The 22614-nt window shown below is 39.4% G+C and overlaps 1 protein-coding gene across 2 annotated transcripts in view; it reads right to left on the reverse strand.

The window, feature by feature from the left end:
* Positions 1–22614, reverse strand: part of LOC121644735 (glypican-1-like) — a 75940-nt gene that overhangs the window by 26479 nt on the left and 26847 nt on the right. For both annotated transcript variants that reach the window (XM_041992897.1, XM_041992898.1), the window contains one exon: positions 329–487. In XM_041992897.1, coding sequence (XP_041848831.1) covers positions 329–487 — 159 coding nt within the window. The remainder of the gene's footprint in view (positions 1–328; positions 488–22614) is intronic.

A 22614-nucleotide genomic window follows, 5' to 3' on the forward strand; every position in this document is an offset into this window, starting at 1 on the left:
GGGAAGGTCACTGCCATAGGCAAGTACAGTTAAATGATGCAATGCTGCGATGCACTTAGTAATGTTAAAATATATAGTGCATTGCAAAATAACATCCATGTGAAAGCCAGGACAGATGTTTTTCCAGTACAGCCTTTTTATGAAAATCAGCCATGTTATTCAACTGTCTGTGCTTGTCATTTTATGGCTATACTTTCAATCACCTAGTGGGTATAAGTGTATATTTCTTCATTTTAGAGATACTATGTTCAAAGCAAAAAAAAGAGAAACAGTACAAAGCTTACATTCAATGCTCTGATATCATACACACATGAATGTAAAAACTCACCATCAAAGACCTTGTGATGTCCAACAATTGAAGTCTGTAAGGATCGTCCATCATTTTTAAGAACTCCTTCTATCTCCCTGCGACTCAGGATGGCCAGGTTGTCCTCCATTTCACTGGTACAACAGGTGTAACCCTGAGGACAGATGCGCAGGTGCTCCCCTGGCAATGGAAGAGAAAAAAAAATGTGGGGGGGGGGGGGGGGGTGAAAAGAGGAGGAAAATAAATTAGAGAAAAAGAATTAGCATAAAGTGGTCCCATTATTCTAATTGGAACAAAACAACAAAATTGATATTTAAAGCCTGTGTGATGCTGCTTTATGAAATACTTCATGAAATGAAAAAGTGACTACTAATATAACAGGTATGAGTTAGCTTCAGAGACTTTGTTTTATGGCCTGGAAACCAGCCTGTTGGGTAGTTAAGAAGGCAGAGATGGTGTATTTGCCTGCATGATCACATGACATGGTGAACTCCATTGTAATAGGAGCAGTGGTGCAGGAATACTGCATCATATACATACCTTTAATGAGCACTCCTGGGGCCTCATTTATAAAAAATGTTCTTAGATTTATACGGTCTCAGGATAATTTTCAACAATGTGCTTTTGACCAACTGATTAAAGATGGTGAGGTAAAAGACAAAACACCAACTGATGAATCTCACTTAAGCTTAAAATGACAGTATCTATCCTGTGATTTCCACTCATAATGCCGGCATAAATCAGGGTTTTGTTGGGGTCAGCCTTGGGCTTGGACACCGATTCATCCCTTCACTTCCCTTCACACTTGTCAGTCTCTAGATATTTCCTTTAATAGAGATTATATAGATATAACACCAAATGGTGCCATAAATAACTACCTTAGAAACATTTTCTTCTTTGGTCATATGTATGTTTAACAAATGATATGTATAAAATAAATTAGATGTTTTTATATACGAGCTAACAAAAAATGGGAAAGGTTTAAACATCTATACAACCCAGGCTCTTGAGTTATTTGCATTTTCACGTGTACACAGGGCACTCCATTCAAAAACCAAGGATACACTATTATGTTGTTACATAACAAATCTAAAGAAGAGACAATACAAAGACTATACAGAAACAATAAAGAGACTTCAAAGTCTTTTTCATTCCATCAGAAAATATCACAATCTTAGACACATGGTTACAAATACTGTTTTAACAAGGCAGATAGGATGGTAACCATGTCTGATGCCTCCAAATGCATCAATGTCACATTTTGAGTTCAGTGTAAGCTGCTGTTTTATAAGTGTATTAAAAGATGTATCCTGTACAGCACATCTGCAACCAGGAATACCTTACATTTTGCAACTGCAATGCACACAGACACATATTTTCTTTGGATTAGTGTCTGCCTTTCTAGATAATGTTTTCAACTATTGCAGTCTTTAGTGACTTATACCTTCCACTTAAAGGACTTACAATGAAAAGCATTTTAATTGCTTTGCTGAGATTCCCACCTCAGGAGCACTCCTTTTCCTTTTTGTTCTCTTCCCTACTTGAGGTCCCTTTGAGATTCTCTCGTGTGGTCTTGGACAGTTTGTAACTGTATAAGGCTTCGCTCAAATGTTCACACATGCACAGATACACGTGAACGCATGCAGGACCCATAGACACATGTTAACCTTATATGTTATATTTATTCTAGATATGAGGCCATTACTGTGTTTTTAACCATTCAAAGAGCACAGATAAATAAATAAAAAACAAAAAAACAAAAAACAAACAAAAAAAAAACAAAACACAGAACTCTAGTGTGATTGAAACTACATAGTACAGAGTATGTTAATGACATGAGCTACACCTACAGACAAGAGAATCTAAGAGCTGTTTATAAGCACTCAAAAACATGTTTCATTTTTTGCCACTGATAAAAGACTAAAGCCTAAAAATAAGATAAGCTTAGTCTGATAATTATAATAGCAAGTCAAAGCCCCAGTTTAATCATTAAAGCTGTGCAACTGACTCTACAAATGTAATATTGCAACAAGTCTTGAAATGTTTAATTAATACGTCAGCTCTCATCACTGAGCTTTACGTGGTCTGCACAAAGGCAAATGCTGATTCAGTAAATACACATAAGTACTGGATTAATGATTTAACGTCTCTAAGGCTGTCATTATCATGCACCTGGCAGAGCACAAGCTCAGGGCAAGGCTGTAGGCATGGTATGATGAAACATTGATTCTGCTGCCACTTTTTTTTTTATCGTTAAAGTCTGTGATTTTTCTGGGTTCTGGCTTACATTACAAATAACTGTTTTACCTTCATTTATAGTAGACCTGAATCAATCAGTGTGCACCCCCATCTTGTCCAAAACCTCAGCTGTGTTTTACAATGAATATTAGTGTGAGAAGAATCCATGTACTGTAATGATGAGGTGTCAAGAAGGTTCCCAAAGTGATGCGTTTGAATGCAATTCTTCTGTTCAAACACCAAAGTGGAGGGCAGACTGGCAAGATCAGAGAGAAAGGTGAGACTGAGCATCTCAGCATGCTCTCACTGATAATAATGTGGCTCCCACCCACACATCATGACAGAACGTTGAATAAATCTGTGCAATTGTGAATAAGAAAGGAGATAATTGAGCAGGAGGGGAAACAAAGATGAGAGAACAAAGGAAATAGAAGAGAAAAACAATGTTAAAGGGAAGAATGATTAAAGAAAAGCACACTGTACTTTTGTGGGCCAGCTGCTATCTGTTATCCCCCGTGATGACTTCTTAAAAGGCAAGTTAGTGTGTAGGTGTATTATTTGCCTGTGGCCACTCCTTCCAATGCAATGTACTTGCTGTCTGCCCTTTCAAAGGCATATGTACAAAAGAGAACATAGTCATTTATACTGATGGATAGCAGGAGGTGTGATGCTTTCGGATGCAACCAGACCGAAGCACAGTCTGCAAAGGGTCAATTCTTCTGTACAAATAACAGCACACATCTGCCATACAGCAAGAAAAGTCATCTGTAACAGAGCAATATGCTTCTAGCTGGCTAACCTAAAAGTCAGCTGATGTTACAGACAGAGCAGTCTCAACCATTTGACTCAGTAAGCTATAGAATATGTGAGCATCTGGTTCTATTTGGGTGAGAAGGACAGCAAGCTTCTCTTTGTAGAAGTGCAAAGAGAAGTGTGCATGGCTCTCCTATTTTTAAATGCTTTCATTCCCCTTTTCTCCTTATCCCTCTCAAACATTGTTTTTTGTGGGTTCTTCTGAACTCTCCCTGCAGTGTCATAAAACTTTCCTGAATACCTGCACACATTGTCATGCATTGTCAGAAAAACAGCAGCTGTCCCACAAGGGAGGGTGATTAACAGAGTTTCAAGTCACTGTACAGGTGGTGCAGAGGTAATTGTCAAAATCAATATGATCAGATTATAATTAAATTATAAATTCAAACACATTTAAATTAAACTTAACAGCATTTATGAACCACCCGCAGCAATTCCAGTCTGTGTGGAGGTTGGAAGTCAGTCACCCAGGTTAAAATGACTCGCATGCTTATACTTACCACACACACGAATATTAATCTATCCATGAGGGAAAAATTAAGCTAATTAATTGCTCATTTTAAGGCTGTAACAATCCTTTGTCACTTCTCTCCTTTTTTGCCCCCCTTGACAGACATGGCTGTTAAATTTCCTGACCATTAGCTTATCATTGTTCACAAGGGAGGAAGGCTCCTATTAAACAGCAATCTGGAAAGGCAGAATAAGGTCATGCACACTGTGATAAAGTATGGGAGAGACTGACAGTCAGAGGCTTTTAGAGATGGTGGGAAACACAGAGAGAGAAGAGGGCAACAGGAAATTAAGAATGACTCAAGGCCTCACTGGTCTGGGAGTCTGCGAACAAAACAGAGGAATTCTGGTCTTGTCCAATTAGGTCTTTATTTTTATGACACGCAGTCACAGTAAGTTTGTTTCTTTCTGGTCTGTGGCTATTTAAAAGACAATGAAAACCAAACACCAGAGTCTCCCAGTTTAATGCCCAGCCTTATGATCAGTTTAAACGCTTTATTTGTTCCACTAGTCTAGAATATATTAACCTGTGCAGGTGTTACGCTGGCTGCATACAAATTTGAGCTGGTCCATTCAGACTATTCACTGAGTTAATGTTTCTTTGTTCCATACTCCAAGTTGCACAGGTTATAAAGAACCCAGGCTTTTTTGTCCTGTATGTTGGTGGAGAACCTGTCACATAATATGCTTCCTTTAAGCCAATCATAATTGTGACAACTGATACAAAAGATGCACAGCAGTTGATAATATAGTCTAACTGCATTTAATATTCAAAAGTTTGCAAATTTCTGCATAAATGTGTTCTTTTTAGATGTCAAAGCAGGTAACCATAAAAACCACTGTGTAGATGTTAAACATAAGAATCCTTTTACATGAATCCAATTATAATACCATGCACATACATATTTTGTGGTCTACAATATGGAAACAGAAAAAAAAATCTACATTTTATTGCCTGGATAAAAGATAGTCACATGTTACCCAGAATGAAGCTAGGAAACAGCTGCTTGATGTAGCTCTGTAAAAAGAAGAGGAGCTCACTAATCAAACTTCTAATCAGTTTAACTCATGCAATCATGCACATTGCTGTTTGACAGTTTTATTTTAAATGAAGCACCATCACCATGGAATCAAACTGAATAAATTACTATTTTCAAAGTGCATACTTAATATTGGTTACAACCTCTGTTAATAATTTCTTGTCTAAGTCTGTTTCAGAACATATTACATAACTATCATTCCACATCTTTCCAAAAGCCATGAATCCATACGTGAGATGTACAAGTCGGATCAAAATTTGTGAGTAAGTAACTAATCTTACTGGAAAATGGGAACTAGAGTAAGGCTTGAAAAGCACAGACTAGAAAGTGAACACATCTATAAAAGTATTCTGGGTTTGTTTAGGGGGAAAAATTAAGATGACTTTTATATGAACAGTTGGTATATCTCTATACTTCTTTCCTGAAGTTAATTTCACCAAATGGCATGGTTGTAATCACACTGACATAACTGATGGCTCCTGGTAATGACTTACATTGCATAACAGAAACTGTGTGAACGACAATGTACAGTGTGTGTGGGTACATGCATGGATGTGCTGTTAGACCAAAGGGATTAACAGCCTAATCCAGCCATTGGTCAGTGCATGCATGCATACAGTGTGTGTGTGTGTGCCCATGGATTATTGCCAGTGCCAGGGAAAACATTCATAGAACACTAGGAATCACACACATGGGCACACACCCACGCACACTCTTGAACAGTGGATTAGGGTTAAACAGATGAAGCAGAACAAGGCTGTTTGGCAGCAGAGGTTGACATGTCTGATCCGTCAACTGCACACTGAAATTTCACATACCAGTGACAAATGCTCATTAGAGACAACACTGTGTTGTCTGTCTAGCTACCAAGCTACATGCTGTTTTGCTGTGAGTCTATCAGGGCTTTCTTTGTACTCTTAACTTTCACACACAGGGAATTACCCACAGGCTACCCGAGCTTTCACCTACAGACCCAAGATCCTCAGCATGGTAATGTGACCCACACTGAGTGTCACATAAATAGCTTCTTCGAACCAGACGAGGTGGCAGCACACAACACATTTATAACACATTACTACTGAGGTCGACTGATTTAACATGCCACTTTCCTTAGGCCCAGTCTTTCTATCTGCACTCCTAAATGACCTGAGCTATTTATCTGTATAGGTGTACTGTCTCATAAGATTCATGAAACACCCCTTAATATTAGTTCTCTGCAATGCTGTACTACACAGGTGGTCTTTAACTCACTTGACTCAAATAAGACTCAATAATTGGAATGAAAAAGTTTAACTACTCATTTTGACCACAGTAGAGACAAATGCCTAAATGGATAATGTGATAATGTGATAATGTAATGATGTAGGCTTTTCAGTTAGAGCTGAAAAGCACTGGCTGTGATTATCACTAATAGTGGTCAGCATTTTGGAGTGACATGGACTGAACTACATAGGCACTATGAAGAGGATGAGAGGGGATGTGCCTGAACAGAAAGTAACTAAAGACAAGAGGACAAATCAGTTCTAGATATGACTTGTGTAATTATGACACAGGGGGAAAATAAAGGAATAAATGTGTAATGGTGAATTAATGGCTATTTTGAATAGATGTAACCACTTCTCTGCTAATGTAAGATACTGTTTCTGCCCACATAGCCACAGAGATTATGATAACTCTCTTCTGCAATGCTTTCTTCTGGTGAGCATACCTTGAACGTATTCCACAGGGGAAGAATAGTTTTCTTAAACTGTAATAGGATTATTAATGTTCAGGTATTTACTCACCACTCTGACCAGAGATTAAAACTAATTAAAAGTAAAAAAAAATCTTTAAACTTGAGCTAACTGACTGTTAAAATGAATAAAATCATAATGGATGACGTACCTGTTTATCTGATTGTTTACATCATCTCCCATAGCAACAGATGTGAACCAGATGCTGGAGCATCAGCCTTGAGAACAGTGATAGTGTCACTGTATACAACTCAAAATGGATTAGAGCTGGCGATTACAAATGTTATGAGAGAAAGAATTTGAGTGGGCGAGTAAGAGAGACAAACTGAAGCAAAACTTTCTATCAGACAGCCAATTGAATGAAAATCCATTACATGAATGTTTAGCCCGGCAGCCCATGCATGCAACATTTGTACTGGGTCAATAAGAATCTGCAGGATCCCTGTGCTTTTGTAGCTCTCTAAGGGAGAGCCGTGATTTATAAGGAACATGATGGATTACAACAGGTTTTATAATTAAGTTGCTTTAGCCCTGAGAAACATGCTTAACTGTGCACTCGACTAGGACAGGCACAAAGTGTCACACATGCACAAAGGCACACAAACGTTTGGTCTTTGTGCTCGTCCTTCTTTCTAAGCAGCTCTCTGCTGGTTTACACACACACACAAACACACAAGTGACTATGGTCGATAAGTAACCAAAGAATGCCAGCTGCATTAAATGGAAGCAGCAGCCTGTCCTATTCACTTGTTCATTCCAAGCACTGTCAAAAAGGGACAATATTTTCAACCAGTCTGCCAATTTGCCCAGCCATGCCCTGCCTTCTTCAGCGTTATCTGTGTTATATGTTCCCACTGTTAGATTATACTTGTTTATTTATTTCATTTTTACTCTTTTTTTTTCTTATTTTTGTGTTGCCACAGTATAAACGTAACTGACCTGGAATGTAGGGGAATGTAATTTACTCAGACATAACAAGAATAACACATCCAACAATATACTGTTCTAGTTACACCCTATAACCCACCCTTTGCCTGCCGGTTACAGACATGCCCCAACTTGTGCTTGCCTGTCTGTCACATTACTTGCTGAATGTCAGTGTGCATGCGTGTGAATGCAAACATGAGATAAACTAGTGGTGGAAGAGGCCAGTGGAAGAAACTTAGCTGTTCATGTTGTAACATATTTTAGATATGCTATATTATAGACCATCTCAAAATAACTACATGTAAAGGGAGGTAAACTTATTTCTGTGAGGAATTTTGGTTGTTTTGTAGTGCACATAGGTGGGCATTTGTGTTGCCATCAACTTTTAATCTGATAGGACGTTCAGTCAGAATAAAACGTCATGTAAAGTCAACTGATCCAATCGGCCTCGATTGGAAAGAATTTTGAATCAAATCCAGAGGGGTGGTTTACACCTTTTCACAATTGAATCAGCAAGAAAAAATAACCATGTATACACTCATTCCGATCATTTTGTGTTGTTACTGTGCATGCTTGAACCACGTGGGGGTAACATAACATAATGAGTTTCAGGGAAGACTTGAAAAATGGTGGGATAGAACGGGACTGTGACGAATATAACATTTTTGTTAGATTTTTGTTTGTTTGTTTTAACAAACAAAAGGTACAAAATAAAAAAAAAGAGAAAAGAAAACACTTCTTTCAAACTAGTACGTATTGCATATGTCCAAAGCGTTATGATTGTATTAAATCTGTCCATCATACAAGTGATTGATTCACTTCATCTAGCATCCACATAAACATGTCAACGGGAATCTCTGATCAGAATGATTTCAATCAGATAGATGAAATATTTGTCTATGTAAATGAAGCTAGTGAAGTCTAGAAATTTAAAAAAACAAAACAATACACTGTCCCATATGGGATGTCTCTTGTCCCTTATTTTGAGTGCTGCTTTTCGTGTTTGTCCTCTGGCAGGATGTTACATTGCTGTTACATTTTTACCACTAGATGGTAGTCAGACTTCATGCGTCAGGTGACTGACAGGTATCAATCCAATCACATCTACCAGTGACGTCAAATCAAGATTTTGGCTGAAGTCGGTTTGTAGAATGGATTTTGGATTGTTTTGGAAATGGTATTATGGATGAACCCGTGAAAAAGGAAGTACTGTGCAGCTAGCATAAAAAGTGTGAAGCAACAAAAAGAAAAAAAAAAGATGCAGGTAAAGCCTGTTAGTGGTGAAGATTTACGCCGCTGGGAATTCTGCCGGCCATGGAGGTGTTTCCAAAACGTATCCATGGAAAACATAGACATGGTGAGTCATGATATATAATGCCTTTTCTGCATTTGCACTCTGCTATAAACGTCCAAACTGTGACTGTGACTGGGAAGTCCCTTATTTGACTGAGAAAAAGTTGGCAACCCTAGTGAGGAGGGACCGATAGAACAGTACAAGGGCGGGCAATTGGTAGTGTTTTTTTCCTCTACCATTAAAAACACACACACACACACACACACTTAAGATTGGATCTAGCAGATATCACATGTAACAGGAAGATTTAACACAAAATAGAACAGTTCATTTATGAATAACAAACTCGATCTTGTCATTTAAACCAATAAATAGATTTTAGGATTAAATGACAGACTGTCAGAGGTCAAGATCAGTTAGTCAAAAAACCTAAACAGCGACATTATATGAGACATGTTCAGATCCATGGATCATATTTTACACAAATCAGCATAAACGCTCAGCACAACACAGATGTTTCCATCATGTTGTAGCTCAGTGTTTCCCAATCCAGGTCCTCGGGACCCCCTGCCCTGCATGTTTTAGATGTGACTCTACTTAAACAGCTGAATTAAATGAATGGTTCATTAACAGGCTGCAAAGAACTGGATGAGGAGGTTCATTAATTTGAATCTGGTGTGTTGGAGTAGGAACACGTCTAAGACATGCAGGGCAGTGGGTCCCGAGGAACTGGATTGGGAAACACTGTTCTAGCTAATCAACAAACTTCTGCATCCCAAAGAGGAACTGTGGTGGAACACTAACCTGCACAAGTTTACATGAGTTCGTCTAAGAGAAAGGCAACTATACGTCAACCAAACTGATCCCGTTTCATTTTGTGCAACTTCAGCTCTGTAAATCATCAGGAAACATCTGCAGCAGACAAAAACCAGATATTCTAAACATGTAATTGCGACTTACTACACTTAGGAATGACAAGTCGGACTGAGGTTGATCCAGCTGCAGACAATGCCTCCAGAGGAAGAGGAGAAGATGGGACACATGCACCTGTGGTTGCTATGGTTTCTATCTTGCTAGGTCTCGTCACGCTGGAATTACCCAAACTGCTGAAAGTGGTTGATTCTTGCTGTGTGACACCTGACACGTTACTTTCATCATGTTATCGTTTGATCGCTTTCTTATGTCCATTGTCCAAAGGTATCAGTCTCCTACTACTTCACTGAAGCTAGTTAATGACTTTGTGCCAAATGTCGCAATAACTTAAAGAACGCATTATTTTCTTTAAGTTATCGTGGGATTTGGTAATTAAAAGCACACATAGATTAAATATACAAACACACGCACACAACTTGCAAATATCTTGAGAGATAAGTTTTCTCAATGCACAAAAGCACTTATGAGAACTGATTTTACTTTTAATAATTTAGTACCACTATAAAAATAATTGTTAAATAGTTATAAATGAAAATGATACTGAAAAGTATATAAATTAAAACAGGGACTTTCCTTTTGGGGCCCGCCCGTAGCGCCAGATCTGGAAACAATCATAATGCAATGTCAGACATTCTGGCATTCACAACAGCAACTTTTCTTTCTTTTTTTTTTTTTTGCAAATGGCTCTACAGGTGCTCCTCATAAAATTTGAATATAATGAAAAAGTTTATTCATTCATTCATTCCTCCCAGACTGACATATTTCAAATGTTTATTTCTTTTACCTTGATAATTATAACTGACAACTAATGAAAACCCCAAACTGACTATTTCAGAAAATTTGAATATGGTGGAAAGGTTCAGCATTGACGACACCTGGTGCCACACTCTAATCAGCTAATTAACTCAAACACCTGCAAAGGTCTTTAATTGTTCTGTCAGTCTAGTTCTGTTGGCTACACAATCATGGGGAAGACTGCTGACCTGACAGTTGTCCAAAAGACCACCATTGACACCTTGCACAAGGAGGGCAAGACACAAAAGGTCATTGTTAAAGAGGCTGGCTGTTCACAGAGCTCTGTGTCAAAGCACATTAATAGAGAGGCGAAGGGAAGGAAAAGATGTGGTAGAAAAAAGTGTACAAGCAATAGGGATAACAGCACCCTGGAGGGGATTGTGAAACGAAACCCATTCAAAAATATGGGGGAGATTCACAAAGAGTGGACTGCAGCTGGAGTCAGCGCTTCAGTAACTGCCACACAGAGATGTATGCAAGACATGGGTTTCAGCTGTCGCATTCCTTGTGTCAAGCCACTCTTGAACAAGAGATGGCATCAGAAGTGTCTCGTCTGGGCTAAAGACTAAAAGGACTGGACTGCTGCTGAGTGGTCCAAAGTTATGTTCTCTGATGAAAGGAGATTTTGCATGTAATTAAGGTCAGAGTCTGGAGGAAGAGAGGAGAGGCACAGAATCCACGTTGCTTGAGGTGAAGTGTAAAGTTTCCACAGTCAGTGATGGTTTGGGGTGCCATGTCATCTGCTGGTGTTGGTCCACTATGCATTCTTAGGTCCATGTTTAATGCACCCATCTACCAGGAGGTTTTAGAGCACTTCCTGCTTCCTGCCACTGACCAACTTTACGGAGATGCAGATTTCATTTTCCAACAGGATGTGGCACCTGCACACAGTGCCAGAGCCACCAGTAGCTGGTTTAAGGACCATGGTATCCCTATTCTTAATTGGCCAGCAAACTGGCCTGACCTTAACCCCATAGAAAATCTATGGGGTATTCTGAAGCGGAAGATGCGACATGCCAGACCCAACAATGCAGAAGAGCTGAAGGCCACTATCAGAGCAACCTGGGCTCTCATAACACCTGAGCAGAGTCATAGACTGATGGACTCCATGCCACGCTGCATTGTTGCAGTAATTCAGGCAAAAGGAGCCCCAACTAAGTATTGAGTGCTGTACATGCTCATACTTTGCATGTTTACACTTTTCAGTGGGCCTAACATGTCTAGAAATCCTTTTTTTTTTCATTGGTCTTAAGTAATATTCAAATTTTCTGAGATACTCAATTTGAGGTTTTTATTAGTTGTCAGTTATAACCATCAAAATGAAAAGAAATAAACATTTGAAATATGTCAGTCTGTGAGAAATTAATGTCTATACAAGTTTCACTTTAATGAAATTACTGAAATAAATCAATTTTTTAATGATATTATAATTTTATGAGGAGCACCCGTATGTAGGCTAGAGGCAGACTGGGGCAGCCCAGAGACCTGAGCAATCAGCAGCAATACCGCCGCACTGTTGCTGTTGTTATATGATTGCTTTCTTTGCACTGGCTGCCTGTTCGTCAGAGAATAGACTTTTAAGTTCTGCTGCTGGTCTATAAAGCTCTGAATGGTTTAGGACCAAAATACATTAGTGACCTCTTGACCCAGTATGAACCCACCAGAACCCTCAGTTCATCTGGATTCAGTTTCTTATCAGTTCCCAGAGTCAGAACCAGACATGGAGAAGATGCATTCAGCTTCAATGCTCCACATGTCTGGAACAAACTCCCGGAAAGCCTCAGATCAGCTGAAACACTCAGCTTATTTAAATCCAAATTAAAGACCCACCTGTTCTCTGCTGCATTTCAATAGCTTTTAGTTTGAATTTTTAAACTTGATGTTTTAATACCATTTTCTGGAAATTTATTTCTTGGATTTTATCTATTTTATTTTAGCTTTTTCTTTCTGTTTTAATTTAATTTATTTTAATTATTTTAATGTTTGTTTTTTTAATGCATTTGATATTGCTTCCTGCATCCTGCTGTAAAACTTTGAATGTTTTATGTAAAGCACTTTGTATTGTCTTGTACACGAAATGTGCTATACAAAACAAAATTGCCTTGCCTTGCTTTTTTTTTATACTGACTGCAGTTGTGGAGAGAGCTCGTGTTTAAAATTCAGTTTGATAGATTTCAGTTAGTAAAGACGATATAATATGTTTTTTTACATGACAGCACCTGGGTCCAACTGGATTTACAGCAGTCTGACATCCACATAATTATAATTTCCCATCTTGGTTGAATTCTTGCTTGTGTTATTCTTACTCTCAAATGTAAGTTGCTTTGGATAAAAGCATCTGTTAAATGACTGTAGAATAGAACAGAATAGAATAAAATTTAGCATCTTGCGGTTACGGTAAATAATTAAGAGAAACTCGGGTGATATACTATACTGTACTGGTCCATACAATAGGTGAGATGAGTATTAATGCTAAATGACAAACACAGTTTCTTTCTTTCTTTCTTTCTTTCTTTCTTTCTTTCTTTCTTTCTTTCTTTCTTTCTTTCTTTCTTTCTTTTTTTAACAAACTCTGCAGGATAATGAATAATTTTAACACCTTTCAGCTCATCATTTAGATTTTCCAAACCCACACAGAGCTCAGCTGTTATGAATCCTCTCCACCCTACAGCAGTTTCCACACATCCATGTATTTTAACTGCTCTGCAGTGAATGGAGAGCAAGCATACCCTGGGACAAGCTGATGTGTGTATTGGTGTGTTTAGCAACAGAAATAAAAGATGCTTTTTTTTTAGAAAGTGGACGAGACAGAAGCAGAGCAAAGTCAAGGATATGTTGTCTTTCTTGCAACAAGTGAATCTTATTATGAAGAAAAACCTCACAAATGTCATTCAAAAATACACGCAGGTACTGAAACACCCTAGACGCAAGAGAACTTTATCATGGCATCATGAATTAAGAAATTCATCATCTGATGAAAAAAGAGGCCTTGTGCTTAAAAAGTCACCATAAACAAAAGCACAAACAGATATACTTGTCATTAAAGGACTTCGAAATAAAGTAGTCAGGGAGTTATGTAATGCAAAAACTATGCAGCTGATATCTGAAGCTAAAGAAAAAACTTTCCACAATTGAAAGCACCTAACTTTTAACTAATCAAGTTCCTAAGTCACAAAAATCTGTAACTGAATTGAATATAAATGGTATAATAAGATATGAAAGTAGTGAGATGGCAAATGAATTTAATAATTTTTTATCCTGTCTGAAGAGAAATTGGCTACAGATTTTCAACCAGTACAATTGTAAGATACATCAAGAGACCAGTCAACATTTTTTATAATAAAGTAAGTGGATCTAAGAGACTAAAAAATTATTACGCGGTTAAGGCAATCTAAGGCTAAAGATTCCTTTGGCTTGGACAACTCTTTCGTGAGAAAACACTGTTCTCTATTTCAACACCATTAACATATTAGGTAACTTGTCAATTAATACTAGTTAATTCCCTCCACTGCAGAAAATGGCAACTATAACTCCAATTCTTAAATCTGGAGCCCTTGATCAAGTGTCTAATTATAAACCAATTTTCATTATACCATCATTCTCAAAGGTTCTAAAAAACAGCCACCAAACGACTTGTTGATCACACTGTAGGCAGAAATCTCCTACACCTCAGTTAGTTTGGTTTTAGATCAACCAAGCAAATTGCTACCTAACTGAAATTATAAAACAGTCGTAGTGATAATAACAAAGTGGTAGGGACATTTCTGGACTTAAGAAAAGCCTTTGATACAGTAAATCACTAAATTATCTTAAATAAACTGCAAAACTTTACCATATTAAAAAAATAAAAAAAAGAAAGAAAATCTGGATTGGTTCCTGTCTCGAACATGGAGAGCACTGCATCAGAATTGTTCTGCGCAGTCATCTTTTCAGATTAGTAGAATGGGGGTTCCACAAGGCTCAATTTTAGGCCCATTACTCTTTAGTTTGTACATAAAAGATTTGCCTATGATGCAGCTATTAATGTGTCTGCCTAAACCCCTGAGTGAAGATACTGTCAAAAAATAAATAAATAAACAAATAAAATCTCCACTGTTTCAGATTTAAAGTTAGGGTTATAGGCAGAGTTATAGTTCAGTGATAGGCATGAAATTATGGAATGCATTAACATGTGAACTCATGAAATTGACAGAGCTCAAGGATTTTAACAAGTAAACAAAAGAATCGCTGAAACTGAAAGTCTGTGATCATTAAATGCAATAATTCTAGATCACAGAAAGCACTCAAGGCCTGACATCTATATACTTTCATTCTCCCTTAGAGGCTAGACTCTGTCCTACTGGTGAAAGAACAAACAAAGTTGCCAGTTCCCCTCTGCCCTGTGCTGTTCAGTGGTATAGAGGCTGACACACAGGAGCAGACCTGCTGTTGTCAGGGCTTGTCAAAGCAACAAGAGCTAAATCACATTCAGTCAGAGACATGGACTCAAAGGCTGGTGGGTGGTGCAGCTGCAGACAGGTGAACACATGAAAGAGCCAGTGTGATAAAAAGAAAATAGTCAAGCACCAACAAAGCTGGGGAAAAAAAGACAGGGAACAAGAAGGCAAGTGCACCAGAGAGTAGGTGAGTGTTCTGACTTAGATTTATCTGTAGGGATGTTTTTCAACTCAGTGATTCCAAAAGATAGTTTGATTGCTTCCTAGATCTAAACATTTTCAGATTATATGCATTTGTCATATGATAAAGGGGTGTGAGTTTAGTAAATAATACATTATACAAGGTGTATAATTCTTATATAAAATGTATACAATTCAAAGGCATCATCATTGTCTAAGGTAAAATGGGGAAACCTTGTATGGGCTGCTCTGAAAAGTGATGAGTTAGCTGGACTTTTTTTTTTTTTTAAGTAATGATAGACTGAAAATCACCTCCCACACCCGCTGCCAGTTTCTTGGAGATCCTTTCCTGTAGCAGAAGTACAGGAGGGAGTCTGCATTCAATAAGGCCATGATCTTTGTGTAGGATAATCCCCACCAAACACATTTAAATTCTCCAGTGCTTCCAAGATGAATAAATAATTGCCTGTATACTTGTGGGTCCTTCTCCAATCTTCTGCTCATCCATACAATTAGCTTCATAATAGTCATAATATTTGAGAATATTTTATGTGAAACTCCTTTTGATGAAATTTGCTGCCATCCTGACCTTAACAACCTGGAAGAGGAGATTGTGCATCTCAATAGAACAAATAAAGGAAGTACATAAATTAAATTAACATTTTTTTTTTTTTTTTTTTGAAGTTATTCACATGTGGGCCATTAACTTTTGGTGCAGCATTCGCTTTAGAAAAATGACAACACAGACAACTAAAGATACTTTTTTCTGTCTACTGCTATGATTATAAATTACAAAAATATTGTAACATCATTCAGCCAAGACAGACTTTAACTCCACACAAGAATGAGCAAAGATTCAAAAATTCAAATAGAAATCCTGAGTACAAATGTCATATATGACTGAAGTTCCATCAATCCTTCTCTCCCAGTTGCCACAGAACAAAAAGCCTTCACAAACTCCCATCAGTCATCATTTTCAGACCTACTAGTACATGTCCCTACCACTCCCTTTTAATAATTTTTAAAGTCATATAGAAAGGTTGTCAAATCGTCAAATAGGGCTTCTTTAATCATTAATACTGAATCAGATAAGTACTAAAAGTTAGGTGATCTGATTATAGATCTTTTCTTGGAGAGAACATGACTGATCTTTGCATTAGTCATTAGATCAAAGCACAGACAAGCTCTCAGTTCCTCCTACAGTTCACTTATTCCCCACACCCACCCACAAACACACAGAAAGAAACATACACACACACACACACACACCCCTCCCTTTCTTTCTTTCCTTCGCCTCTGGCTGGGAATCTGGCCGGGAATCTGGGCTTCCAAAGAGCAGATCCACACTTGCCCAGATTCTCCAACATTGGCTTGTTTTATTTATGTCTTGGGCTAGCCAGCAGTCTTTGTCTTGGGGCATTTTTCGTATCTGTATTATTTCATGTCATTTGTCTAGCTATATTATAAATCAAGATAAATAGTATCATCACCTGTCATATGGTGACAGTATTGGTTTGATGAGAACTAAACTGCAAAACACATTAGTAATGCAGGGGGCCTATATCTTTGTGCACCAGCAGCATGCCTACATTTTCATGAACAACTGAGCTAAAGGTCTAATCAGAGCATGCTGCACTCTGATCAGACCTTGTGTAATCAGTAAATCAAAAGAAATAACTGCATTTCATCATGTGTGTTCCTGTTAACTGACAGTCAGACCCATTAGGAAGATGGCCTTGGGTGTTGGGATGAACCAGGGAAAGTAGTTCATTGTGGATTTTACAGTAAATTAGATGGTGTATCGGTCAGGATAGAGGAAAGGAGACTGATATGTGACTCCTTGTTGAAATAACAGATAAAACGTAATGAGTTATTGACAGCAGCAGGACGTGCTATTTTACATAAACACAGAAATCCCCATAAAATGTACTTTTAATATGCATGAAAGCTTTCCTCTGCATGGGTTTCCTAAGTGACCTCTCACACTGCTCTTATTTCAAACTGCTTCTGTATTTGAGGTTTGTAGACTTCTGCCTGACTAAGGACCTTCAATATATGCTTCTCTGTGCTGCGTAGCATGGGCATGGCATGTTTTCATTGGCGGCAGTGTTGTGGCCTATCTGAGGACTCCATGTACCGTCATATGGACTGTCTTGGCTTTGAGCAGTGCTTCGGTCTGCTTGTCCTGAGTCTTTCAACATGCTTATATAACTCATCCAACGTGGGAGGGGGTAAGGCGAACAGGTATAGAACTAATTAAACCAGCAGCCCTATGAACTGACTAGGGATTGAAGAGTCCACCCAAGCTTGGTGTGGACTTCTGCCGGTCTATCATGTGGGCCTAGTCTGACTGGCTCAGTAGGGGTTATCAGATGGGGCTGGTTAGTCCTAATGAGGAGCAATGGCTTGGCCTCCTTTTGAACAGGCATAGGGGTGCCACACAGGTGCTTGAACTTCCTTTGAAGTTGTTCAGTAGGATATGTGTGGTGAGCTAAGTTGAGCCAGCTAGCTGTGAAGGCTCTATCAATTTCTGGACAGTCTGAGGCTTGGTAGCCGAGGAGATGCTGAAAGATACAGTGTGTCCATTAGGTATCTGGATATATTGATGGAGTGTATGCAGAGGTAGGCTTTCATAAGTGCCTTTTATGTCTTTGCTGCAGCAGAGATGAGCATGATCCTTTCAGATCCGTCATCAAGGACTGCAAAGGTGTTTCATGTAAGGAAACATAGATGTTTTCCCCAACATAGATGGAAGGGTTTCTTCGATGTGCAGTGAGCAGCACTGAAATCACACACAGCCCCAGCACTGCTTGTTAATTAGGATCGACTCCTTTAGTTGTTCTTTTGAGAGTTTGGTTACATTATAGCACTGACTGGAGTGATGCTCAGTGCTCTTGCAATGGGCATAGTAAGCTTTGTCTTTGCCTTTCTTCTTAGCAAGACTTATCACATGGGAAATTGGTTCTGTTCTGGGGGAACTTGCTCACTAGTCGAGCTACATGTGAGCCACAGCTAAGTTCGACTTGCGTTTCTGGCCCCAGGGTCTGCAGCAGATCCATGAGTGACTGTATCTGAAGAGAGAACCTTTAAATTCTGAAGCATCACCATGCTTCATTTCTGCCATCTAGGACACTTGTTATTCTTAGGGCTAGCTGGTGAGGTTGCCCAAATTTGTCATGAAGGGCTCAGTCATAGTGTCAGTGTATGGGGTTAATGAGTTCAGGTATGGCTCATCTATAAGTCTAGCCTAATCCAGCCTCAGATAATCCCCAAGTATTTGATACTTAAAGAGTTTGGTGGAATTTGGTAGGAGCAGGTTCTCAAGAGCTATATAAAGCCTGGCAAACTCAATGAGGTCTGGGTGAATGAACTTTGGAATACTGGATTGGGCACCCCTAAACATGAGCTCACTGGGAAGAGGGATCACTGGGTGCTCAGGTGCATGCATCCCATGTGCTGCGCTAGTGGCTGTCAGCACAGAGTGGATTTGCACAGGGTCTGCATGGTGGCTGTGTTGGTTGTGCAGATGTCTCTCTTCCTGGGGCGGAGTGAACCTGAGTATGATATGGTACTATAGAGGTAGGTTTTTGGCCTGGATATGCAGCATCAGTATAAAGGTGGTATTGTTGGCTATAGTGAAACTGTTGTTCCTCCACTTAGAGGTTGCTCAGGCCCCTGTGTAGATCCTCATCTGGTTCAGGCCATGGTGGATGACCAGGTCAGTCCCCATCATCATTTTTATCTGACGTTATGACAGCAGTGCCTACACTCACTTTCACCATACTGACTGTTGGACAATGATAAGTGTTGTACTGGGAGGCCAAGTGGATTATATCTGTTCTGTTTGGGGGCGGCGTGGCTCAGCAAGGTAGAGCGGTCGTCTTGTAACCCGAGGGTTGCCGGTTCGATCCTCGGCCAAGTCGTGTTCATGTCGAGGTGTCCTTGGGCAAGACACCGAACCCCTAGTTGCTCCTGATGGGTCGTGGTCGAGCGCCTTGCATGGCAGCTTCCGCCATCAGTGTGTGAATGTGTGTGTGAATGGGTGAATGTGCTGTATACTGTAAAGCGCTTTGGGTATCCTGGTACAGAAAAGCGCTATATAAATACGGACCATTTACCATTCTCAGGGAGTGGGCTTCTTTAACAAAGGCTTTGATTTCATGGTGTGTTCTTTTAAGCTCCTGTATACCTTCACGTAACTCCTCTTGTGATTGGAGCAGCTAGGGGTTCTCTTCTTGGATGGCTCTAAGTCCTACATGGGAGTAGAAGTCTGAGTACATACTCTGCAGTATGAAGGGATGAATTCTGATGGAGTGATCCATTCTAAATCTGTCCTATGATGGTAGGTTGAAATTATAAATTTGAAACATATTTAATGCATAGTCCCTTGAGATGCAACAGCTCATTTTCAAGGGGGTCCATGAAAGGGGGCTAGCTGAGAAGGCTCACTGTGAGCAGCATTCCCATCAAGGCTTCTGGAGTGTGGTTTAGGTGCATACAAGGGAGGTCTTCCGGACTGAACTTTCATAGGGCAGTTTCATCCTTTTCTTTGTGAATACAGGTGGCAGATCCAACTCCAGGGGGTGTCTTTCAGGATATCTCTCATAATTTACTTCATAGTCCTCAAACCTGGTAGGGTAATGTTTTTGTCACTTAAGCTTCACATCAAAGTGAATGTCACTGTCTTAGTTACTTCTATTTACTGTAGCAGTTTGAACTGAGCAGTGCAACAACAGTCTGGAATCACAGATACATCTCAATGAGTTACTGACAGCAGCAGGCCATGCTATTTTACATAAACACAGAAATCCCCATAAAATGTACTTTGAAAATGGATTTATTTGTGCAGTTTCATATAAAATCAGCAAGTCAAATCTAAACAATCCAGGTATTAAAATGACATTGCCTGAAGAAACATAACCAACTAACTTGGTCACACCCGACAGTGTTGTTCCTCAGGTAGAAATCCCTGCGGGCCAAAAAAACTAACACAAATGTAGCAATAGCACCATCCTTTGGCCAAAGAAGGGTTAGCATCATAGCAACAGGTGCAGCACACATGTCCACCCACACAGAAACATTACTGCTGTTTTTCCCAATAGAATGACGTTCAACTACATTTCTTTGAGAACATGGGTCTATAAGCAGACTTATGAAGGTATTTGCTAACTAGCAGATATTTACCACTATCTTATTCCACTGGATACCTGTGGTGAAAATTAGCTCGTGAAAAGGACATATCAAATAAACAGGATGTACTTCTCATCACTGACTCAACACTCAGAATATCAAACTGGCTTGCATGAACATCTGAACATATCACCAAAGGTATGGATTACTAAATCTAACAGGCAATAACACCAAATATGTATGCTTTCACTCGTCATTGACTGAACAGACTAAAGCTGGATTTATATCTGTGCAGTGTCTGCGTAAGGTTGGTTACAGCGTCACTGCCGTATGCACCACGTAGGTCTGTGGAGGCTCGATGTGCACCTCTTCCAGACTTGATGTGAACCCCTGCTTGCAGCGCTGTTACACGGAGGTACTCCCATATGATTAGTCAGTTTGTGATTACTTGTTTCCGGATTTCTGGAGCTTCTTGCTGAATTTGTGTGGTTACCGCAGAAGAACAACATGACGCCGTAACCATACGCTCGAGTGCGAGAGCACATTTCACTGGCATCTGCTGTACTGACCTTACTATATGCAGACATTGTGCAAGTATAAATCCAGCTTAACCCTTCAGTGCATCCGGAAGTGTCTGGAGTGCATCACTTTTTCCACATTTTATTTTAGTCTTATTCCAAAATTTAATAAATTAATTTTATTCCCCAAAATTCTACACACAATATCCAATGATGGCAATTTGTTTTTTTCAAATGTTTGCAAATTTATTAAAAATAAAAACTAAGAAATTACATGTAAATAAGTATCCACAGCCTTTGTTGATGCACCTTTGACAGCAGTTACAGCCTGAAGTCTTTTTGAATATGAAGCCACAAGCTTGGTTGGCACACTTATCTTTGGGTAGTTTGTCCCTTCCTCTTTGCAGCACCTCTCAAGCTCCATCACGTTAGATGGGAAGCATTGTTGCAGAACCATTTTCTGATATCTCCAGAGATGTTTAATCGTATTAAAGTCTGGGTTCAAGCTGGGCCACTTAAGAGAGCCACATTCACAGAGTTGTCCTGAAGCCACTACTTTGATACCTTGGCTGAGTGCTTAGGGTCTATGTCCTGCTGAAAGATGAAATGTCATCATAGTCTGAGGTCAGGAGCGCACTGGAGAAGGTTGTCATCCAGGATGTCTCTGTACATCACTGCATTCATCATTCCCTCTATCCTGACTAGTCTCCCAGTTTTTGCTGCCGAAAAACTTCCCCACAGCATAATGCTGCCAACACCATACTTCATTGTAGGGATGGCATTTGCCTGTTGATGAGTGGTACCTGGTTTCCTTCAAACATGATGCCTGGTATTTACACCAAATACATCAATCTTTGTTTCATCAGACCAGAAACATTTTTTTAAATGGTCTCAGGTCTTCAGGTGCCTTTTGGAAAACTCTTTGTGGACTGCCATGTGCCTTTTCCTAAGGAGTCTGGCCACTCTAGCATACAGATCTTATTGGTGGACTGCTGCAGAGATGGTTGTCCTTCTGGAAGTTTCTCCTCTCTTTATAGCAGAACACTAGAGCTCTGACAGAGTGACCATCGGGTTCTTGGTCACCCCCATGACTAAGGCCCTTCACCCCCAATCTGGGAAGAGTCCTGGTGGTTTTGAACTTTTTCCATTTATGGATGATGGAGGACATTGTGCTCATCAGGACTTTCAAAGAAATAGACATTTTTCTGTATCCTTCCCAGATATGTCCTCGCTCAGTTCTACAGACAATTTCTTTGACTTCAAGCTTTGTTTGTGCTCTGATATGCATTGTCAACTGTGGGACCTTAGACTCGTGCCTTTCCAAATCATGCACAATCAACTAAGTTTACCAAAGGTGGAGTCCAATTAAGCTGTAGAAACATCTAAAAAAACTAAAAAGTGCACATACAGTATTTCACTTCATTTAAACAGACACAGCAATACAATGATGATCATTATCTATGTTAGCCTTTAATACAGTGGGCTTTGATGATTGCTCTAAATTCATGGCTCATAAGTCTATTAACCAGTGAGTCATATTAAAGGCCTGATTTGAACAAGGGCCTGACATGGGAACTAACACTGTACAAGGAAAGCCCTGTTTTGTTGATGTTGTGTGAGATTGGTGCGTACGTGCCAAGCTGTCTATTTTGAAGTCAGGTCAGGGCAGGCTCACACTCCAGGCCCTTCTTAGTCACTGTGAGTCAGTGAGATGACTTGATAACAGACAAATAGAGAAGGCTTACCATTTTCTACATATT

This window comes from Melanotaenia boesemani, chromosome 8 (genome assembly GCF_017639745.1).
Source record: "Melanotaenia boesemani isolate fMelBoe1 chromosome 8, fMelBoe1.pri, whole genome shotgun sequence".
NCBI classification, from domain to species: domain Eukaryota; kingdom Metazoa; phylum Chordata; class Actinopteri; order Atheriniformes; family Melanotaeniidae; genus Melanotaenia; species Melanotaenia boesemani.